The sequence below is a fragment of the Pogoniulus pusillus genome, chromosome 17 (genome assembly GCF_015220805.1).
Source record: "Pogoniulus pusillus isolate bPogPus1 chromosome 17, bPogPus1.pri, whole genome shotgun sequence".
In the NCBI taxonomy this organism is placed as follows: domain Eukaryota; kingdom Metazoa; phylum Chordata; class Aves; order Piciformes; family Lybiidae; genus Pogoniulus; species Pogoniulus pusillus.
In genome coordinates this window covers 299,695-320,631 of record NC_087280.1, presented here as the reverse complement: position 1 = coordinate 320,631, position 20,937 = coordinate 299,695, and the positions used below count along the sequence as shown (strand labels likewise).

Genomic DNA, 20,937 nt, shown 5'->3' with positions numbered 1-20,937 from the left:
TCCAGCTTGTACCCCTTGGTGCTTGTCCAGTCACTGGGTACCACTGCAAAGAGCCTGGCACCTTCATCTTGGCCTCCACTCCTGAAGGTAGGCAAGAGCAACATCTGGGGAGTTACAGGCTTTATTTGGGAGCAGTTCCCAAGTGTGCCTGGGGCCAGCACCTGAGAGTGCTGGCAGCAGGGTGCCTGCTGCTGTCACTCCTGCTGCGGAGATCAAGCACAGCTGCGCCAGGGCTGCTTGTCTCCCCCTGGCCTTGGTGCTCCTAGGCCCTTGCCTCTGCAGTGGGCAGTTTCTGGCATGTTTCTAGGCTGTCCCCACGCAGGAGGTGTGGTTGTAGTGCCCACAGCACTGCGTCAGGTACAGCACACCCTGTGCCAGGGCAGCCCAGGGGCCCGTGAAGGACAGTGTCCCATTTTCCAGTACTGAGCTGGCAGGAGACAGAAGCATGGTCAGGACAAGCTGCTGCCCATCACCTGGGTCCCCTGGCAGCTCCGTATGGCTCTAGGGCCCCTCACACCCACCTGGTGAAGAGCTCCTTGCAGCAGGTGTACAGGGGGTAGCTGGGGGAGCTGAAGTTGACAGTGCTGAAGAAGGTTGCACAGTCAATTGCTTCCGTTGGTACATGAAGGAGACCTTGGGGACAAAGTCTGGTTGGGGCTCTTGAGGACCATGCATGCAAATCCCATCCTCTGGGCTTGCTTCCAAGTCCTGAGCCCGAAGCCTGCTACTACATCTGTGCCACTCAGCTGTGCTTGAGTGCAGGTCCTGGACCTGGCACTGTGCTTGCAGGTCCCATGCAGTCACCCCGAAAACAGCTGCAGCAGTGCCCCCAGGGAGCTCCTTGCAGTGCTGCAAAAGCTGCCCTTGACGTGTCCCCAAGTGAGGATGAGGAGCCCAGGCAGGGTTTTGGGCCTGGGCAGCTCGTGGCAAAGCCACAAAGGGAGAGTGGAGGGTTTGCAGCCATGGCAGAGCCACGGGGAGGACAGGCCCAGCTGTCCCCAGCCCTGCACCTGCATTTGAAGGAGGCTTCAGCCTTTTGCCTGTCCCTCCCCAGGTCCTTCTGGCCCCACTGGTGGTGGGCAGGGACCTACCTGCCAGGCAGGCGTTGAGCATGGAGACGCAGATGCCAGCGAGGAGGGCACGCAGCACGAGGGAGGCGATGACACCTCTGCGCTGGGGAACCAGGGAGGCTGCAGGCAAGGGATGCCAGTGGTCAGATCCTTGCTGTGCTGCTTCCCCAGCCTGGCACATGTCCCAGGCACCCAGCTGGCTCTGCCACACGATGTCCTGCCCACCCCAGCCTTAGGGACATGGTGATCGCAGCCCATTATCTGCCTGTCCTGTGCCATGCCCACCCAGCACCCATAGGTGATCAACCAGAGCCCTCAGTGCGCTCAGCACTGGCGTCTCTGCTTTTTGGCCCATGGCTGGATGGCACCTGGGTTTGTGGGGCATGCATGTGTTCCTGCCCATGGGTGCAGTGCAGACTCATGCCCATCACCTCATGCAGAACCAGTTCCGTATCTGTTTGGTGGTGGAGATCAGACTTGGAGGAATGAAGGCAGCAAACTCCTGCCCCTGCTGAGCCTCTGCTCCCTGTGCTCAGGATACCCCCGGAATGGTGCCCAGGCACCCAGGCCATGGGGGACACTCACCCAGGCATCCCAGCACTATGCCAATGGAGCTGAGGTTGGCGAAGCCACAGAGTGCGAAGGTGGCAATGCTCTCGGCTCGCTCCTGAAAGGGGCACAGTGGCACAGGATGGTCACTGCCAGCCAGCTGCTGGCCCAGAGCACCTGGAGCTGGACACCATGCAGTAGCTCCCAGCCCAGCCAGACACGACTGAGATGAGGTCCCCACCGCAGGCCTCTCTCTTTCAGCTGCCTTTAGGCCACAGGTGGCAGGCAGCCTGCCCCTGAGCAAGGCTGGGCCTGGGAGACAGGCAGCCCTGTGGTACCATGAGCTGTCCTTGCAGGGAGCAGCACGCACAGGAAGGGGCATTCACGATGTCCTCCAGCAGCAGGTGGTGAACAGCCAAATTGTGGCCAAAGGTGTTCCCCACTCAGCACCACTACGCGCCTGCCTGCCCACCACCCGTCTGCTTGGCCATGGCCCCTGCCTCACTCAGGTGATGCCAGCTCTGCCCCGTGCCCAGCAGAGTCACAGTGCCCCTCACAGATATCCACTGCTTGTGGTCACCATCCCACTCGGGCAGCCCTGCCAGCCGCTTCTTCTTGTACTGTGCCAGCTGCTGGTATGCCACAAATTCATTCAAGAAGATCTTGATCCCCAGGAGCTCGGCCACCAGCGGGGAGTCTGCCCAGTCTGCCCCCATCAGAAAGGCCACTGGCATGAGGACGTAGGAGCAGATCACCTGGGAAAAGCATCCCAGCAGGGAGCAGCTCAGAGCTGACCCACAGCCCCTGGCCTGAGCACCCACTGCCAGCATTTGCCAAGAACCCAACAAGGGTCTCTGCAGCCTGCTGAGATGATGGAGAAGGGTGGGAGTGGGTGGGGGCAGTTCATAGAGCTGCCCTTGGGGTTACCTGGAAGGAAAGCCCCTGGATGTCCACCATCCCCCCAAGCCAGCGCAGGGCAGCATTGATGAACTCCAGCACTGCCAGGAAGGCGATGAGGTTGGCTGCAATGTTGGCCACCAGCCCCACCGAGGCAGCAGCCCCATTGCTGGCAGCTTCCAGAACGTTCTGCGCTTCCCTGTGGGGGCAAGACCCTGGTGGGCTCCTGTGGCCTCACAGCTCTTGCTCTATTGGTGTCTGCACACCAAAGGCTCTCCCAGTCTCAGGCCACTTCCAGTGTCCACTTGTGCCCCCAGTTTTCCCCCACAGCTTCTGCTTTTGGGCAGGATGCGGGCAGCCCCATGCTGCCATCCCTCTACTCAGGCTCACCCAGCAGAGAGCTGAATGCTTTCCCTACCCTCTCTGCAGACTTACCCACTGGAGAACTGGATGCTTTCCTTGCCCTTGAACTTGGACTCTTCCACCTCTGGGTAGGTGAGTTTGGCCATGGCGAGGGCGCAGGGCGCAGCCATCACTGAAGCTGCGATCAGCGACGCCGCATCTATCTGCAGCATGCCCTGGGCTTAGGCATCTCCCTGCCAAGCTGTGCCCCACGGCATCCCACCTCAAGGCATCCCCCCACATGGCTGGCACCAGAGCAGTTCAGGGCTCCCTATTTACTCGGAGCGGGGAGAATGTCTCTGCTTTTCCCATCTCAGCTGGCCCTGGCATGCAGGTGTGGCCCTGGCAGGAGTTGCAGCACTGGCAGCCTCAGAGATGCTGATCTGCCCTGCTGTTTGACCTCATCCTGAGGATCCTTGTCCCTTTTTATCAGTATCAGAGCAATAGGTTGTGCAACATCCTGAACTTCTACCTAGTGATGAAGAACCAAGCCCCCAGCCTCACCCCTCCCCTGCAAGATCTCATTTCTGTGACCTTTCACCCTTGGCTCCTCATTTAAGGAGGCTAATTAATGTTTAAATTGCAGGAGCTCAGCCAGCAGGTCAAGGGGAAGGTTTCATCCCCATTACAGAACACTCATGAGGCCTCATCTGGACACCCTGCCCAGGGCTGAGTTGATGAGGAACTAGAGAGGGCATCCCCAGCATCTTGGGGCACAGGAGCACTGAGGCAGTGCTGGAGGAGCAGGCTTTGTGCAGGTGGGAGAAGAGGGGGCTGCAGCTGCTTTAACAAGCTCTGGCAGCAGGATAGTGCCCAAAGGCAGAGCAGGCTTAGTGGAGGAGTTCCAGTTGGATATATGGAAAAAAAATTCTTCCCTGTGACCGAGGCAGCTGCGGGGTGGAGCAGAGAGGTGTGGGGAGATCTCCATCCATGAAGATGTTCACCAACAACTGGGACAAGTCCCTAAGCATCCCCTTGGGCTCTGCCATCTGCTTGTTTGGGCAGGAGGGGGGATCAGAGCTCCCCAGAGGGTCCCCCCAGGCTAAGTTATCCAGAGCTGCAGCCAGCCTGGCACTGCTCCCCATGCGAGGACAGGCAGCCAGCGTGCCACATCTGTGCCTCGGCCCTGGCAGGGCTCTGGGCAAGGCTGGGCATGGAGGAGCCCTGCTTTCATCCCGTTTATGGAAGGGCAGCGTGGGAGTCTTCGCTGCCAGCGGAGGGCGGGTCCCGCAGGCCCGGGCCGGGCAGCAGGGAGCAGGTGGCAGACTCACCCCGAAGGATATGTAGGCGCCCATGACGCTGCCCGCGATGGTGGAGAAGCCGCCGACCATCACCGCGTGGAGCTCCGAGCGAGTCATGTCCGCCAGGTACGGCTTCACCAGCAGCGGCGCCTCCGTCTGCCGGGCACACACCCTGCTGGCTCCAGCTGGGCACGGCCTCCCGGGCACGGAGGGGACTCCTCCTGCGGGCCAGGCTCAGCTGCGAGGGCTGGGGAGCTGCACGGTACCTGACCCACAAAAATGTTCCCTGCCACGCTGAGGGTCTCAGTGGAAGTGGTGCCCATGGAAACTTGAAGCAGCCAGGAGATCTGGGGAAAGTCAGGGCCACTATGGTCACCAGGACCTCGGGCACCTTGCCACCCAGCCCATGCAGCATGGCACTCTCTGACCCTGAAGCTGCACAGAGGTGATCTCAGGAATGCCCTCAGAGCAGGCAGCATGCACCCCAGGGTTAGACTTTCTCAGCACATGCAGCGGGGGGGTGGGGGTCTGTGCCTTGATGCAGGACCAACCACCCCAAACCAGTACCCTGCCTCTTGCTGGAACATCCCTCAGCTGATGGCCACAGCCAGAGAGCCAACAGCTTCTTCCCCACTCCAGCTCCCCCTGAGCCAGACGTGAGACCCCTCACCTTGACAATGATCCACTGCATGACACCCAGGTAGTAGAGGATGGACATCACGCAGCTGAAGAAGACAACGATGGGCAGAGTCTGCAAGCAGGCACCAGAGCACACAGCTAAAGCAGGGATGAGCAACACATCTGAGTCCACCTGGGGCCCAGGCTTCTCTGAGCCTGGTGCAGTACTGCACAGCCAGCCCATGCCGTTGGGGTGCCACAGCACCGGGCCAGGCTGGCAGGAGGGACAGGAACGGGTGCAAATCCTCCATGGCACTCAGGAGGTCTGAGGGTGGGCATAAGCTGTAGGAGCCCCAGCCTGGGGCTGGTGGAGCTGTGGCTATCAGCTCCATGCTCTGCAAGGACCCAGCAAGGCAGCCAGCCCAGGAGGGGCCAGGCCCTGCCCCCATGCTCCACGCCCCAGGCTGACCTGGAAGGCGAAGACCTCTTCAATGAGCGAGTTCCCGAAGACAAAGCTGGAGCCAGCTGTGGTGTAGCCCAGGAAGTACTGCAAAGGGAGGATGTACATGGTAGGATAGAGAGCTCCATTAGCTCTTGCCCAGCCCTCAGTGCTGCTTAGCAGGGGCTGTGCCCCCAGACGATGGCTCTGAAACCTAAGATGGGGACACCAGTTAGCTGTCTCTGAGCCATGGGAGACCACACTGAAAGGTCTCTGCAGAAAGACAGGAAGGAGCTGGTGGCTTTTCTCCAGACCCAAACAACAGTGTCTGAGTGCCCAGCCCCAGCAGCTTCTCTGTCCCATGCCACCCTCAGCAATTCGGGCTGATCCCGCGGTGAGGGGGAGGAATGGAGGCTGCAAGCATGGATGGGGTGGGCAGATGCAGTACCTGGATTTGGTCACCCAGCCACTGAAAAGCTTGGGTGCCAGGGGCTGTTCGGAGGACAAAGATTCCAAACAAGAACTCCAAGCCAAGACCCCAAAAAACAGCTCTCCAGGACACCTGAGGACCAAGAGCAGAACAGGGACTGAGACATGAGGAAAGCCTACAGGACCTTCCCTCCCTGATTTCCTCCCCTTCCACAGCTGCAGATGGCAGTCACTGTGCCCTGGGTGAAGGCGACCAGATACCAGCACGGGAAGTGTCGCAGGAGCCCACAAATGTAGCTTGGTGATAGAGGAGCTGGTGGGACCTGGGAGCTGAGCCTGTCAGGTTTTCCCAGAGACCTCCTGCTGCTGAAGCCCAGGAGATCAGAGCTGCCTGTTCAGCCCTTGGCGTGCGGCTGCAGGGGTTAACCAAAGCACTGCAACGACCTGGGCACTTCAATCGCTTCTGCCTAACTCATCCAGGGCACTCTTTGGGTGGATCAGGCCCGCCCTGCACCAATAGGCACCTGAAGCTCAGGCATGGTGCTGGGTCCCTGGATCTGACTCACTGTGAGGGACATGGTAGAAACCAAGGTGGAAGCACCATTGGGGAGCCCTGGGTTGAACAGCAAGAAGGAGAGCATTGAGGTGGCTTTGAGGCTTCATACACCCAACCAGTTCATCTCCCCACGATGTGACCAGCTCTGCCCAGGAGCCCTGCTAGGTTCTGCTTCTTCCAGGGAGCTCCAGTAAAGGGCCATCAGGGGATGGCAGCGGGGCAGAAGCAACTCCTGTGAGGGGGGCATCTGAAACACCTACTGCACCGTGGTGCTTGGAGCAGGCGAAGAGGAACAGCACCAGGAAGCAGAAGCCAGCCAATGAGATGAGCTGCTCTGGGTGTTTGGAGGTGTCCAACACCAGCCACGCGATCAGACCCCCCAGGAGAGCTGCCCACAGGAGCCTGCAAAGGAAATCCCAGACTGTCACAGACAGGATGAACCCATGGGGAGGGGAGCCCACGAAGGGCAGGAACTGATGGTGTGGGAGATAGCACCAGGAGATCCATGCAGATGAACAAATCTGAGGCTCGGACACGAGTGAGGGCTGTGAGTAGCCAACACAATGTCTCTCCTGTAACTTTGACGTGGTCCCCAGGCTGGTCCCTGCCTCATTATTCATGAGGTGCCTGAGTGGCACGAGGGCAGTGCCCACTTCGGTATCTATGGCCACATAGGCAGGTGGCACCAGGTGCTGAGAGGGCCCCAGCCCTGCCTTTTCCTGACTCACCATCTCAGCCAGGGCCAGCACTTCTGGCAGCATTTCCAAACAGGCCTGAGCAGCAGCAATACTTTTGCCCCACAGAACTTCTTGAAGAGGCTCCAGAAGCTGAAGAAGGCAACCACAGCAGTCATGATGACCAAGGGAAGGGCTCGCTGGAAGTTGAGCCAACAGGCAGCAATAAAGTAGCACAGGTAGCCTGGAGGAGGCACATGGTGGGTCAGAAACACCAGGGCTGTATCTGCAGGAGAGCTGGGGAGGGACTTCTCAGAAGGGCCTGTGGGGACAGGCTGAGGGCAGTGGTTTGGAACCGGAGCAGGGCAGAGTTAGGTTGGGTATGAGGAGGAAGCTGTGCAGCGTGAGGGTGGGCAGACACTGGCACAGGCTGCCCAGGGCTGTGCTGGAGGCTCCATCACTGGAGACACTGAGGATCAGCCTGGATGCATCCCTGTGCAGCCTGCTGCAGCTGGAGGCGTCCTTGCTGGATGCAGGGGCTGGGTGAGATGCCCTTGGAGCCCAGTGCAGTGTGTGAATCTATGATCACAGATTCATAACTTATTTGGGCCAACAATGAGGTTTTATTTCCTTCAAATGTCCTTCTCTGGGCACCCTTGAGGCTCCCATCTGCATGTGAAGCGGACTCAGCACCACCCCAGCAGCCAGGCTCATTGGTGACAGCACTTCAGCTGCCTGGGGGTACATGGAGCAGGTGGAAGAGGCACAGCAAACCCTTTGGGTAGATGGAGAAGGAGAGGAGGACAACAAAGTGCAGGCAGCCCTTACAGAGAGCAGTGGTGGTGTAAGAAGGGGCAGGCAGTGGGGCTGGTTTGAGTGGAGGAAGCCTCCAGGTGGGTGGCCATGCCCAGTGCTTGGAGGCTGGGGACACGGTCAGCCAAAGGGATGTGAAGATAGGTTTTCAGAAATTCCTTACCCACTCCAAGGAGTCCCAGCATGATTCTTCTCAGCATCTTGGTATGAGCCTTGCAGAAGCGCTTGGCCTTGGCCACTGGCTGCAGAGCCCTCCTGGGTAAGAGGCACACATCAGAGATGTGAGAGGAGCAAGAGATGGGGGCCAAAGATCAGCCCAGCCCAACTCAACAGATGATAGAATCATACAATAGAATCAAGCAGGTTGGAAGAGAGCTCTAAGCTCACCCAGCCCAACCTAGCACCCAGCCCTGGCCAATCAACCAGACTATGGCACTAAGTGCCCCAGCCAGGCTTGGCTTCAACACCTCCAGCCACGGCCACTCCACCACCTCCCTGGGCAGCCCATTCCAATGCCAATTGCTCTCTCTGCCAACGACTTCCTCCTAACATCCAGCCTAGACCTCCCCTGGCACAAATTGAGACTGTATCCCCTTGTTCTGTTGCTGGCTGCCTGGCAGAAGAGCCCAACCCCACCTGGCTACAGCCTCCCTGCAGGCAGCTGCAGGCAGCAGTGAGCTCTGCCCTGAGCCTCCTCTGCTGCAGGCTGCACTCCCCCAGCTCCCTCAGCCTCTCCTCACAGGGCTGTGCTCCAGGCCCCTCCCCAGCCTTGCTGCCCTTCTCCAAACACCTTCCAGCACCTCAACATCTCTCTGCAATGGAGGAGCCCAGAACTGGACACAGCACTCAAGTGGTGGCCTAAGCAGTGCTGAGTACAGGGGCAGAAGAACCTTCTTTGTCCTGCTGCCCACACTGCTCCTAATACAGGTCATGTGGGCACCTATGGCAGCAGTTGGGTGGTCTGGTTGTGCGGTAGCGCTGCCCACTCCCAGAAGCTGGTCCATTGTGCTGGGGCAGACCCCACCACATACCCCCATGCCTGAGCTGGAGGCTTACTCTGAGTGGCTACTACAGGGACAGAGACCTGCTGCTGCCACTCTGCAAGGCCACACAGAGCCATCAGGCACTGTCCCCCCTGTGCAGTCAGTAAGAGCCAACTCTGCTGCCAGATCAGGTTTGGCTTTGGGAGAATGGCTGGCCCAAGGCTTGCAGCCCTGCTTTGACCACTGCACATCCCCTGCACCGGCACCCCTAGGGCGTATCCTACCTGCAGCAGGAGAGCTGCCCTTGCCCTTCCTCTTCTGTGCCCCTCTCCTTGCTCTCACCACACCGACCGTGGTCTTCCTCACCAAGCCTCTCCTCCCCCTGAAAAAGATCCTTAGGTGGAGCATGCTGAGCAGCCGTGACAGCGGCGAGGAGGGGAAGGGCTGGCTTACCGTGGGGCTGAAAGCTGGGTTCTCTGTGCCCTTCTCCAAGCTCTCCAAGGTTATCTGGTTTGCTTCCATCTCCATCAGTGCCACAGTTTTGGTGCGCTAGAGAAACAGCACTGGGGCAGACCAACAGCAGCTGAGGAGACGAAGGAGGCCCACGTCTGGGAAGGACAAAGGCCCAAGCCCAGGTTTGGGTCTCCACAAGCCCTCCTGTGCAGCAGGGCTTTGGAGCAGCTCCTGACCAGCACAGCAAGAGACCATCCCACAGGGCCCCTGGGCCATGGGCTGCTCTCCTGTGGCTCTGGGAAAACTGGTCCCTATGGAGGCTTATGCTGAGGGAACTTGTCCAGCCAAACCAGAACCAGTGCCATGCAGAAACACTTGGAGCGTCTCATCTGGACACTCCTCTGGCTCCACTACCTGGAGAAGGATGAGGGAAGAGCAGGGAGGTCGCAGAGGAGGCAGTGATTGACTGTAGGAGCTCTTCTCTGTGAGGCCAGAGGGAGTAAGGAGTTGTCCTGGTTTCAGAGGAGAGTCGCAGAGGTCTGCACAGAGGAGGTGGAGACAGCAGGGCATGAACTGCTTCCCAGTGTGACAATTGATGTCTGCTGAGGGAGCCACCCAGCCCCAAGAGAAACAAGTGTTGGGAAGGAGCTCTGAAGAGGACCACCCTGACACGGGGCCTCCTGGCAGTGGGCTCCGCAGGCCAGCAGAGCCACCAAGGGGGACCACTGAAGCCTGCTGTCCCTAAGTGTGTCCCCTGGGCTCATGACTCCTTTGCAGCTGACCTAGGACCCCAGACCTCCTCCAGGGCCTCCAGCATGCCTGGTGTCCCACAGGGCTCATGGAGCCCCTCCTCAGGACTCTGGCAGGGTTCAGGACCTCCCCTCCCCAGGCTCACTCCCATTTCAGAGACATTCCCCTGGGGCTCTTCTGGACCTCTACAGCACCCCTGGTACTCAGAGACCCCTCCAGAACCTCTCAGGGCTCTGGGACCCTGCCAGGGCTCTTGGTTCTCCCCATCTCTTCTAGGGGCAATGCCTTCCAGGACCCCTGGCCTGACCTCACCTCTGTGCCCACCCCCAGTGCCACTCCTTTCCACGCAGCTCATCTGGCTTCAGTGAGGACTCAGTGACTGCCTTCCCCTTCAGGGCTGGGCCCTCAGTCATCAGTGGGGCAGCAGGTGGGTGTCCTCAGCACGTCCCCCCATCCCTGTGCCCCATACCTTCACCCCCCCCCGCCACATCCTCATGATCCATGTCATCATGTCCCTGTGCCCCACACCTTCACACTCCCTGTGTCCTTGTGCCCCATGTCATTATGTCCTTGCACCCCAAGTCCTCATACCTCTCATGCCCTTACACCCCATGCCCTAACACCCACTGTGTCCTCATGCCTCACACTCTCATACCCCAAACAGCCTCACACCCTCCCTGTGCCCCACATCTTCCCCCCAGCCTGGTGCCCACTGGCTCCCACACTCACCTGCCAGCCCAGCTGACCACAGAGCTCCTGGCCCCACGCCCCAGTTACCGATTAACAGCTCGGTCCAAAGAGCTGGGCTGGGCTGGGCACCACGGGGCCAGGGCACCTCAGCCTCTCCCAGGGCTCACATCCGGGTGGCCACGAGGGCATGCAGGGAGGCCAGTGGGGCACCACGCCGGGCACCATGCTGCCTAAAAGAAGTTTGCCCAGGACAGTTTCATGCCCCAGCGAAAGAGGCCTCAGAGGAAGGCACTGAAAGCAGAAATGCAACCTCTACCCCACCCCAGGAAGGGCTGCCCCAGTCAGGGTCTGGGAACAGTCTGAGCCCGCGGCGGTGCGGAGCTGCGGCGCCAGCCCCTGGGCGGCCCGGGACGGGCGGGTGGCAGCCAAGGGAGCGCTTGTAGCCGGGCTCTGCGGCGGGCGCCGGTCGGTGCGGGCTCTGCCATCCACGCTCGGGCTTGGCATAGGGAGGGCGAAAGGGCTGAGGGGATGCCAGGGAGGTCAGTGGATCAGCGATGGCTCAGACATCACCTCCGCGGGACGGCCGGGGCCTTGGCAGTGCTCGGATGGCCCGCATGGCATACTCCTGGTGTTGCTCCCGCACGGGCAGGACCTTCCAGCCGCGGGCTTTGCCCGAGCCGGCGCTGGCGCCGTTGGCATTTGAGCCTGGTGCCGGTAAGGGCGCTCAGCACCTGTCCCCAGCGCCGGTGCTACTGGCAGTAGAACCGGGATCGTGGCTTGTGCAGGGTCGAGCCACCCCCCAGATTCCCTCGGAACTGCCCCGCCGCAGTACCAGCGAAAGAAGGGCAGCAACAGGCCCCGCCCCGCTGGCCTCAGCTAACAGCCGCCGAGCCGCGCGTCTCGCCCGGAGCCCCGGTAGCGCGCCGTGATCGTATAGTGGTTAGTACTCTGCGTTGTGGCCGCAGCAACCTCGGTTCGAATCCGAGTCACGGCATCGCCCCGCGGTACCACGGCACACGGGCTCGCTTTTGCCCCAAACGACGCCCGGAGATTTTTTGACTCCCCCGGACACCTCCTCTCCTTCGCTTCGCCTCACAAAATGTTTTCACCTTTATTAAAAACAAAAATAAAATTTAAAATATAAAGTAAAATAAAATATGTAAAATAGTTTTAACAAACTACAGCAACAAAACCCGCAAACCAGTAAAGAACGATAAAGGGAAAAGAGAAGAGCAGGAGAAAAGAAAAAAAATAGCAAAGATAAAAGTGAAAGGAAAAAGAAAAAGGAAAAGGAAGGAAGAATGAACAACAATACAGATAAAATAACAAAGTATAGTTAAACGAGATTATATTAAAATAAAAGGAAAAGAAAGAGCCATGAGAACCACCGTTTTCCTTCCCTGTTCTTCTATTCATCATCATCACCATCATCATCGTCGTCATCATCATCATCTGAATAACACTAACAACAACAGCATTTTCTTCCCCCTCCCCCTTTTTTCCTTTCTTTTCTTCCTTCCCCCCGCTTTTTTTCCCTTTCTTTTTTTCTTTCCCCCCTATTTTCTTCTTTTCCTTTCATCGTTCTGCACTGGTTTCTTCTATGATTTTACCTTTTTTAAAAAAACATATATTAGTTTTATTTTATTTTACTGTACATTGTTCTGATCCCTTTCCCGTCGCGCCGTTGCTGCCCACATAGCATCTCCGGGCAGCAGGGCGGGTTCCGGGAGGGCCCCAGAGTCCCCCGACCCGCCGCGAGGCAGGAAAATGAATAGTCCGAACCGCTGTGGGGTAGGTGAAAACATTTTGTGAGGCGAAGCGAAGGAGAGGAGGTGTCCGGGGGAGTCAAAAAATCTCCGGGCGTCGTTTGGGGCAAAAGCGAGCCCGTGTGCCGTGGTACCGCGGGGCGATGCCGTGACTCGGATTCGAACCGAGGTTGCTGCGGCCACAACGCAGAGTACTAACCACTATACGATCACGGCGCGCTACCGGGGCTCCGGGCGAGACGCGCGGCTCGGCGGCTGTTAGCTGAGGCCAGCGGGGCGGGGCTGGGCGCACTGAGGCCAGCCGCGCTCCGCCTCGAGAGGCGTCTCCTGACTCCTCCTCATCGAGGGGCTCGGCTCGGCGTGGAGGAGTCGTCTGGGTCCAGCTCGGCTCGATCGGACTCTCAGCTCTGCTTCCCACTGTAGGCCCGAGCCAGAGGCCGTTGACTCTTGGGTCTCTCGCCGCCCCTCATTCCGCACCCTGCCCTGCCTGACCGAAACCCACCTCCGACCCCACCTCCAGCCCTTCGTTACTCCAGCCCCGCATCCACCCCAGCTGTGTCTCACCCTGGCCGCGGTTTTACTGCTCTCTAACCCCACTCCGCACCCTGAGCGCCTCTCTCTGGCCTTGGCTGCAGGCTGTGACCCTGATGCTGTCCCTGCCTGAGCCCTGACCCCACTCAACTCTTGCTGCCACCCTTCTCCACACTCCAGATCTTACTGTCTCCCCACGCCCCCAGCTGTAATCCCACCTCTCACCCTCATGTTTGTGTCTCAGGGAACAGTTTCTCTTTACAATGGCATCAACGGCACCAGGGTAGTTCCCACAGAGAGGAGGATGAGGGGGCAGGCACCAGCCTGTGCTGGGCTCCTGTAATCTTCCTGCTGAGCCCCCCCGCTGGCTGATGACTGTTTGCTGATGATGATTTTCACCGTACTTGGTGTGCCAAAGGCTCCTTATTCCAGCAGATATGCAAAGAAATTCAGGACATCTGCCATCAAAAGCATTTCTTTGTAGAATATTTTCGGAGCAGCTATGGCACATCAAGGCACTCTGGTGGCCCAGATGACTCATGCCTCTGAGCTGCTCAGAGAAACCTCATCGCAGCATCACCTGAGTGCAGCTCTGCCTGTTTTGTTTGCATGTGAGGAGGGGTGGGAAGAGGCAGAGGTCTCCTGCAACTTGTGCTGGCCAGGGTATATCCCTGCACCAGCTCTGTCCTGGTGTATCAACTGCAGCTGGTGAGTGCTAAAGCTGAGGCTCAGGACAAGCCAGAGAAAGGCTCTGTGCACCTTGATTACTCTGTGGAGTAATTGCTTCTGCCACCCTGAGCTCCATATCTTGCTCATATCCAACTCATAAAAGCTCAGAGTGGTGGATGATGACAAAATGACCTTTTGTGCCCTCCCTTTGTCTATGCCTAACTCTTTCTTCCCTCAACCTCTTTGCTGCTGACTTGTGCTGGGCACAGGTGTGTGTGTGCTGGGCTCCAGTGGTGGTGGGAACCTTCACAATGGGAGATGCTCTCCACAGCCTCCAACCTGGCTGACACGGAGGTGGTGGAGGAGAGACTCTCCAGTGGCATCTCTAGACGACTGTGGATGTCCCTGTGGTTTTCAGTGCTGCCCTCCTTCCCGAGTGCTGCTCTTCTCCTTCCTTGTCCACCCTGTAAGGATGCCAGTCCACCCCTCTCATAGGACTGCTGTTGCTCATCTATCTGTGTCCTTACACTGAACCCTAAAGTGGGTGCAGCATCACTGGTGGGAGGTGCTGTGTATGTCCTTCTATTTGTGTGGGTCTGTGCCAGGCACTGTGGGGAGGAGGCAGAGGGAGTCTGCTTTGGATGCTCAGCAGGTGCTTCTGGAAGGCAGCAGAACAACGATGACCTCAATTGTGAGCCTGGCCGGATGAGATAAACACTGCAATGATAAGGAGGAGTTGGCCAAACACAGAAGTGAGCAGGGAGTGCATATGAAGATAATTGGCAGGGGCTTCATGGGTGCAGAAGAGGAGGTATGAAGATGCTGACACCCATCACTGGGGGTGGTGGCCCCATCCCAGCTCCCTGCCTTTACCAAGGGGATTTGGGTATGACCACTCCTAATGAGCCAGGCCAGGTTGTCAGGGCCCCAGCAACCTTACGTGGGTTTATCCACAAGCTGCTGCTGCTGCTCCAGCCTAGGTGTTTCAGACTTGCTAAAACATCTTCACACAGCATGGAGGGAAAGGGATGGATGAGCTTGTGGGGCCATTAGGGGACCATCTGTCTACTGGGTGACTGATCCCTTTGGGCTCTGCACAGCACCTGGGCAGAATGGTGGCTGCTGCCAGGCCTCTCTGCTCTTCCCACACTGCTCTGTCCCCCGGTGGCTCTCCACAAGCCTTCTGATGCCTGTGAGTTGTGTTCAAGGCGATTGCAAAGGTGCCTGCAGTGCTGAAACACCAGCACAGCCAGGCAGAGAGCACTGCTGGGCACAGACATTGCCACTCTGTGGCACAAGCATAAATCTTCCAGTGGCACAGGCACAAGAGCCATTCATCACCACATAGTTGTCTTGGCTTCTCTGCCTCTTGCCTGGCCTCTTCAGCTGTTCTCTCACTGGGAGTAGCTGCTGCCATCCTTTTCCCATCTCTGGGAGGCAGGTGGGAGGCAGAGTGATCCCCACCACTTCCTCTGTTAGTCTCGGATGCCTAAAGCAGCCCCAGGAGTGTGGCTACTGCCAGGCGAGGCAGGACAGTACATCACTGTAAGCTGATGAGACCAGCACTGTCATCTCTGGGCATTTAGAGGGCATAAACTCAGGTTGCCAGTTCTCTGCTGCTTGAAGCCCAATGGAAATCAGAATGGGGCCACTGAGTTACACCACCCAGACCAGGATCTCATCTTCCCATGACCACAGGATGCTGGAGCAGGGGCAGGCCAGGGAAGTGTCCTGGGGCTGGGATCATTCTGGAGATGAAAGTTTAGGTTTAATCTGGGGGTGAAGGACAGCACCTCTATGATGGGAGACAGTTGTAAGCAACCTGACATGGTACTGTCTCTGTTGTCCACCTCCTCAGCCTCTTCTAGTTCATAGATTCACAGAGTGGGTTGGGTTGGAAGAGACCTTGAAGATCATCCAGTTCTAACCCCCTGTCAGGGGCAGGGACACCTCCCACCAGCCCAGGTTGCTCATGGCACTCATAGAATGAGTTGGCTTGGAAGGACCTTGAAGATCATCTAATTCCAAGCCCCCTGCCCTGGCAGCTTTGCCATGATCTTCAATTTTCCACAAGTTTAAAGCCACATCCAGCCTGGCCTTAAACACTTCCAAGGGAGAGGGCATCCACAACCTCCCTAGGCAACTTGTTCCAGTCTCTCCTCACTCTCACTCTCAAGAATTTATTCCTCATCTCCACTCTCAATCTCCCCTCTCCCAGATCAAAGCCATTGTCCCTTCTCCTGGCCCCTTCATGAGACGAGCACCAAGAACTGAAGGAGAAGGAATGAAGCATTTCTTGATGTGAATGTTCATCGGTGATGCTCTTGGCAGGCTTGATGAGCCTGCCAAAGTGCTGGTTCTTCTAAAGCCCAAGTCTCAAAGGACATCTTCCAGTCTGCCAGCACTGGGCAGGGCAGGCAACAGCCTGCTTGGTTGTGGCTCAGGATCATCTCACCTGGCTTCACATTCAGACATCAAGGGAAACAGTCCCCAAAGTGCATGGACCAGGGACTCACCAGAGCTGTCTTGTACAACCTTGAGGGATCACAAAGCATGGAGCAGCCTCTTGAGCCCTTTCCTCCTGGGTCCAGCATCCAGCTGGAGATGGGATGTGACTGAAACATCCCCCAGGGTCCTGCAGAGACACTGCCACATGTTTGCATGTGCCCTGCCTTATTCCAGCTGCCAGCCCTAGCTCTGCCTCTGCCTGCACCCCAACCAGGAGCCTTCTGCAGCAGGGATTTATGGCCTGCAGGCAGCCACCTTTAACCCCTCTTCATGACACTTAGTGGGCAGAAAAAAGGGCAGCCACGTATTGCCAGGCAGCCCTCACTGCTCCAGGCTTAGCTCCCCTTTCAATTCATTTTCTGCCTCCCAGCCCTTTGGGAGACACAGGACTGGGTTGGTGGCAAAAGCAATTTGCGTGAGGGAAATGGCTCTGTTCTGCTCTTGTCCATGGTGCCCAAGTTCCTGAAGGTTGATGGCAGCCCTATTAAGAGATATAAGGCAGGGTGCCGGGGGTGGTTAACAGTGCCTAAGCCAGTAAAAGCTAGTGAGAGTCTGGCTGGAGAAGGACTCAGCTGTGTGGCCACTGCAGCTGGATTAATCTGATTGAGCTACAAATGCTCCAGCTCCTTAGTTTGCTCTGCCTCAGATCGATGAGTGCAGGCGGCTCCAATCAATTCCACTTTACCACTTGTTATCCGGTTCAGGGCTATGCTCTCCCAGCTGGTCTTGCTCCCTTTGTTCATTCAGGGGAGGAATTCAGGCAACTGACTCCACCAGGACACTGCAGGGTCAAGCACCCTGGTAGAGGTAAATAACAACCTGCAGATGAGATATTCCTCCCTGGTGTTCCCACTGGATCAAAGGGGTTGAATCTGTGCTGTAGTTGGAGCCCTGAAAGCCTCAGCCTGGCTGGGTAAAGTGAAAGTGTGTGGCTTGCTGAGGCCAGGAGTTCTGTGTGAGGTGATGCAGCTGCTGTCACTGAGCTGGGCTCTGTCTGGGGCTTTCCATGCCACAAGGCTGGTTTTGCTGGGGAAATGCTGAAGGCAGCTGCAGTGAGCTCCTGCGGTTTGTCCCTATGGGCAGAGAGCAGTGTCAGCTCTCCAAGGCTTCAGCCCATGCAAAACGAATCCACAGGAAAAAAAAATTAGTACCACCAGGTCGTTTAGACAGTGGCTGCTTGGCCATGTCCCTTGAGCCCAGCTGCAGCGTTCGCTGCTGCAAGAAGCCATTTCTCACCCTCTGCGTCTCAGTCCTGGAGCCATTTTTTCCTGCTAGCTGTCACCCAGCTCTCCTGCTGGCCCCTTTCCAGAGTGCTGTGGAAATGAAGCTCCTCACAGCTCTCCACACCTCATCAAGTGTTAATGAAAGAACAGATCACAGCGGGGAGCAGTTCTGACACTCCGGGCCGTGGATGCGCAGAGGCTGTCAGCAGAGGCAGCAGAGGCAGCGGAGGCGCTCGGCGTGGCTGCGGCAGTGACCGACGCCTCCGGCTCTGGGCTGGCAGATGTCTGTCAGCAAGCTGCAGTCCGTCGGTTGGTCAGCCAGCACGGCTCCGGCTGTTAGCATCTGCTCGGAATGTCTCCTGACAGAAAGGCTGGGGATCTGCTAAAAGTGTCTGCAAGCACAGTCTCCATTTACTCAACATGTGCACCTCGGCCTCACGCTGCTGTCCCGACAGCTGGCACCTGCCTGCCGCGGCCGTGGCTGTGCGCAGCTGCTAAGGCACAAATACCCCAGGATGTGCTGTGCGCAAGGAGCAGCATCAGACACGAGGCACGTTCTCCATATTCCTCCTTGCTTTCCCCCCAGCTCATCACTTGTCTTCATCCCTTGCCACATCTGCCACTCACCGTGGCTGCCTGGGGGGAGATGTGGCTGCAGAGCACCTCTGAATGTTCACAGAACTCAGAATTCATGGAATGGGTGGGGCTGGAAGGGACCTCAAATATCATCCAGTCCTAACTCCCCTGCCATGGGCAGGGACACCTCCCACCAGCACAGGTTGCTCAAGGCCTCATCCAGCCTGGCCTTGAACACCTCCAGGCAGGGACATCCACAACTTCCCTGGGCAACCTGTGGCAGTGTCTCCCTACCCTCACTGCCACAAATTTCTTCCTCATCTCCACTCTCAATCTCCCCTCTCCCAGCCCTTGCCAAAAGTCACTCCTCAGCTCTCCTGGAGCCCCTTCAGCTACTGCAAGGCTGCTCTGAGGTCTCCCTGAAGCCTTCTCCAGGCTGATCAGCCCCAACTCTCCCAGCCTGTCCCCACATAAGAGCTTCTCCAGCTCTCTAATCATCTTTGTGGCCTCCTCTGGACCCTCTCCAGCTGCTCCAGGTCCTTTTTGTGCTGGGGACCCAAGAGCTAAAGGCAGTGCTGCAGCAGAGCAGATCAGTGGGGCAGAATGCCCTTCCTGTGCTGCTGCTCTGACTGCTTTTGATACAGCCCAGGACACATCCTGCGCAGAGCATCCATTCCATGCCATGCCTACGTTTCTCCTGGGCACCTGGCAGTGAGCTGGAATAGGTGGGCATGGCTGCTCCATGCCACCTCCTTCCAGCCCCATGGGAGCTGGGATATCTGGAAGCTTGCAGGCTTCTAAGCACTCTAAGTGGTGGGGGCTGTGCTAGGTGTGCAGAGGAGGAGCTGCTGCAAGGGAGATGCTTCCAGCCTTGGGAATGGCTTCCCAGATGGCAGAATGCTGCCTGCATGATAGAGCTGGGAGCAGTGTCCTGCACCTTGGCTGTCCCATCTCACACACTGTTCACCCTTTGATGGACTCTTGGGGCATTTCTCCTGGGCATGAGGCCCACCCCTACATATTTGCAAGGTTCCTTGTGCCAGTCTCTGTATTTAGAGGTGTGTTGGACATGCTCCTATTCCATGCAGTGTCTGCAGTGGGCCGTGCTAGGGAGGGCTGCTGTGCACTGAGACACCTCCTCCTGCTTCTCCCCCTTTTGCCAGTCTCCCTCCACCTTTCTGTAGCCACACAGACTCCTCTGCCCTGTGACCCCAGGTGTCTCTTTGCCATGGCAAAGAGCCCTGCTCCATCATACATGCCAGATGCAGAAGCTTTTGGTTTCCTGTCCCCTTTCTCTGTACATTTTCCAGCTCTGCTGTTCTCTCAGGATGAGGAGATCAGGACCACACACAGGCCAATTTGACTGAGGATTATTGTCCCCTCTGATGTCATCCCTACCTTTCCCTAACCTGTCCTATCAGTTCTGACAGAGAGGTTTTGCATTTTTGACCTCTGATGACCACTGAGGGGCCATTGTCACTGCCTGCCAGAGCTCCTGCTCCAGAACCCATTGCTGCAGCCATGGGACTGAGCCTGGCTCCCTGGCGTCTGTCACCTCCCTGACATTGGCTTGCATCGGTTTATTGCCAGGCTAGTGAGGCTCTGAAACTCCTCCTCCTGCAGCTCTTAGGATTCATCCCCAGCATCCAGAATAATTCCAGCTTCTCGGCAGATTTTATCACTTCTCTGCTGACCTCACCTCCCTGTGACAATGCAGGTGACCTCTCTCAGCTGGATGGCCCTCAGACACCTGCTGTCTCTTTCCAAGAAAGCCACTAGCACTGGTCACTTGAGGAGAGCTGTGCTGACTCTGTGCCAATGTGCCACATTCACCCATCTGTCCGATGGTGGTGCCAGTTTCCTGCCTCTCATGCCAGTTTGTTCATTGGCAGAGGGCAGATGTGGCATTTACCAGTCTGAGGCTCCCTGGGTGCCTTCTAGCAAAGTGTCACATTTTTTTGGTGCCACAGTTGCCACCTTCCAGTCCTCATGCCCTCTGCTGCAGCCTGGCCTTGAGGGACGTCAGCAGACGTGACATCCTTTTGGTCCCTGCTGTGCTGTAGGGTGCAGCACAGACGTCTGGTGCTGGATTCACCACGGATGTTTTTAAACTCCCAGTGATAGCTTTTAGTTGAAGCTGTGGAAGAAGTACTTGGAGGCTGAAGGGTCTGCAGGCTTCCCTGCAAGCCAGGGCAGATGCTGGCATCAGGGGGAGCAGCCAAGCCAGTGCCTGACTCAGGTGACACACTGGGAAGTGTGAAATGCTAACTCCAGCCCCCACATCACCTGTGGGTGAATCATCTTCCTGCACTTCCTCAAGAGCATGCAGGAGCAGAGAACTCCTCTGAGTCACCACAAGCTGCTGCCTGGGGGACTCTGGGCTGTGCCCACATCACCCAGGGCTATATTGGTGGGAAGGTTTAGCCAGACCTGAGCACTCCTAGAGCCAGGGAATGTCCTGTGTCCTGCTCTTGGCCTGGCTGCCAAGCAGGGGGCCTGTCTCCAGCTGTAGGTGAGGAGCACAAGGAGCACTTGGGGCAGCTGAAGCAGCTCCTCACAGCCAGGAGGACAGAGAAAGGTTGAGGATGTGTGCAGCTCTCTGCAGGGCTGGCAGGAACTCAGAAGATGTTGCCTGGCATTTTCTTCCTGGTGCATGCTCCGACTTGCTTGGGGAATCTTTACCCTGGCAGCAGCTCCTGCTACCCTCAGTAAGAGGAAGGGCCAGGCTGTGAGCTCCAGCCCAGGAGCTTCTGTACTCTCAGAGATGGAGAAGAGAGCAGGAGCAGGGCTTTTGGTGCAGAGGTCCAGCCTCAGGGCCTTACAGGCCATTGCAGGAGGCCTCCATCCTACTTCTTCCTGTGATCTGTAAGAGTGAACCAAAAGTCACATCTGTACAGCCATGGGTTGTGCTTCTGTCTGAGGACTGCAGCCTCCATCCTTCCCTCCTTCCTGAGGCTGTGCTCTCCTCCCGAATGAGGACTGCAGCCTCCATCCTTCCCTCCTTGCCAGGAGTGAGGGGCCTGCGGGCAGGGTGAGCAGCAGGCACGTCCCAGCGGGATCTTCCTGCCGGTGCTGCGTGAGAGCAGCCCAACTGTGGCGT

General features: G+C 57.7%; 1 protein-coding gene and 2 non-coding genes across 3 annotated transcripts; 1 reads left to right on the top strand and 2 right to left on the bottom strand.

The window, feature by feature from the left end:
• Positions 1-303: 303 nt before the first annotated feature.
• On the bottom strand, positions 304-9,565 carry SLC28A2 (solute carrier family 28 member 2). Its single transcript, XM_064158169.1, has 18 exons — positions 9,539-9,565; positions 9,125-9,254; positions 8,956-9,053; positions 7,852-7,943; positions 6,930-7,119; positions 6,462-6,603; positions 5,665-5,778; positions 5,247-5,324; positions 4,830-4,910; positions 4,426-4,506; positions 4,190-4,315; positions 2,952-3,082; positions 2,547-2,715; positions 2,177-2,374; positions 1,656-1,737; positions 1,092-1,190; positions 522-633; positions 304-427 (listed from the first exon to the last, which is right to left on the bottom strand). Exons 2-18 carry the CDS (start codon positions 9,197-9,199, stop codon positions 304-306), a joined length of 1,992 nt encoding a protein of 663 aa, XP_064014239.1. The 5' UTR covers positions 9,200-9,254; positions 9,539-9,565.
• Positions 9,566-11,486: 1,921 nt separating this feature from the next.
• Positions 11,487-11,558, top strand: TRNAH-GUG (transfer RNA histidin (anticodon GUG)). The gene has a single exon. It is a non-coding gene; the product is annotated as a tRNA-His (tRNA).
• A 916-nt stretch (positions 11,559-12,474) lies between these two features.
• TRNAH-GUG (transfer RNA histidin (anticodon GUG)) lies at positions 12,475-12,546 on the bottom strand. Its single transcript has one exon. It is a non-coding gene; the product is annotated as a tRNA-His (tRNA).
• Between the last annotated feature and the right edge of the window lie 8,391 nt (positions 12,547-20,937).

What these genes read in the sequence shown, in the direction of transcription:
- SLC28A2 (XM_064158169.1), bottom strand. Translation starts at nt 9,199, where the DNA reads ATGGAGATGGAAGCAAACCAGATAACCTTGGAGAGCTTGGAGAAGGGC. An exon ending in TGCAGTGGATCATTGTCAAG is followed by an intron (nt 4,507 to 4,829) that starts GTGAGGGGTCTC and finishes GACTTTCCCCAG; the next exon opens with ATCTCCTGGCTGCTTCAAGT. An exon ending in AGCATCCAGTTCTCCAGTGG is followed by an intron (nt 2,716 to 2,951) that starts GTAAGTCTGCAG and finishes TTGCCCCCACAG; the next exon opens with GGAAGCGCAGAACGTTCTGG.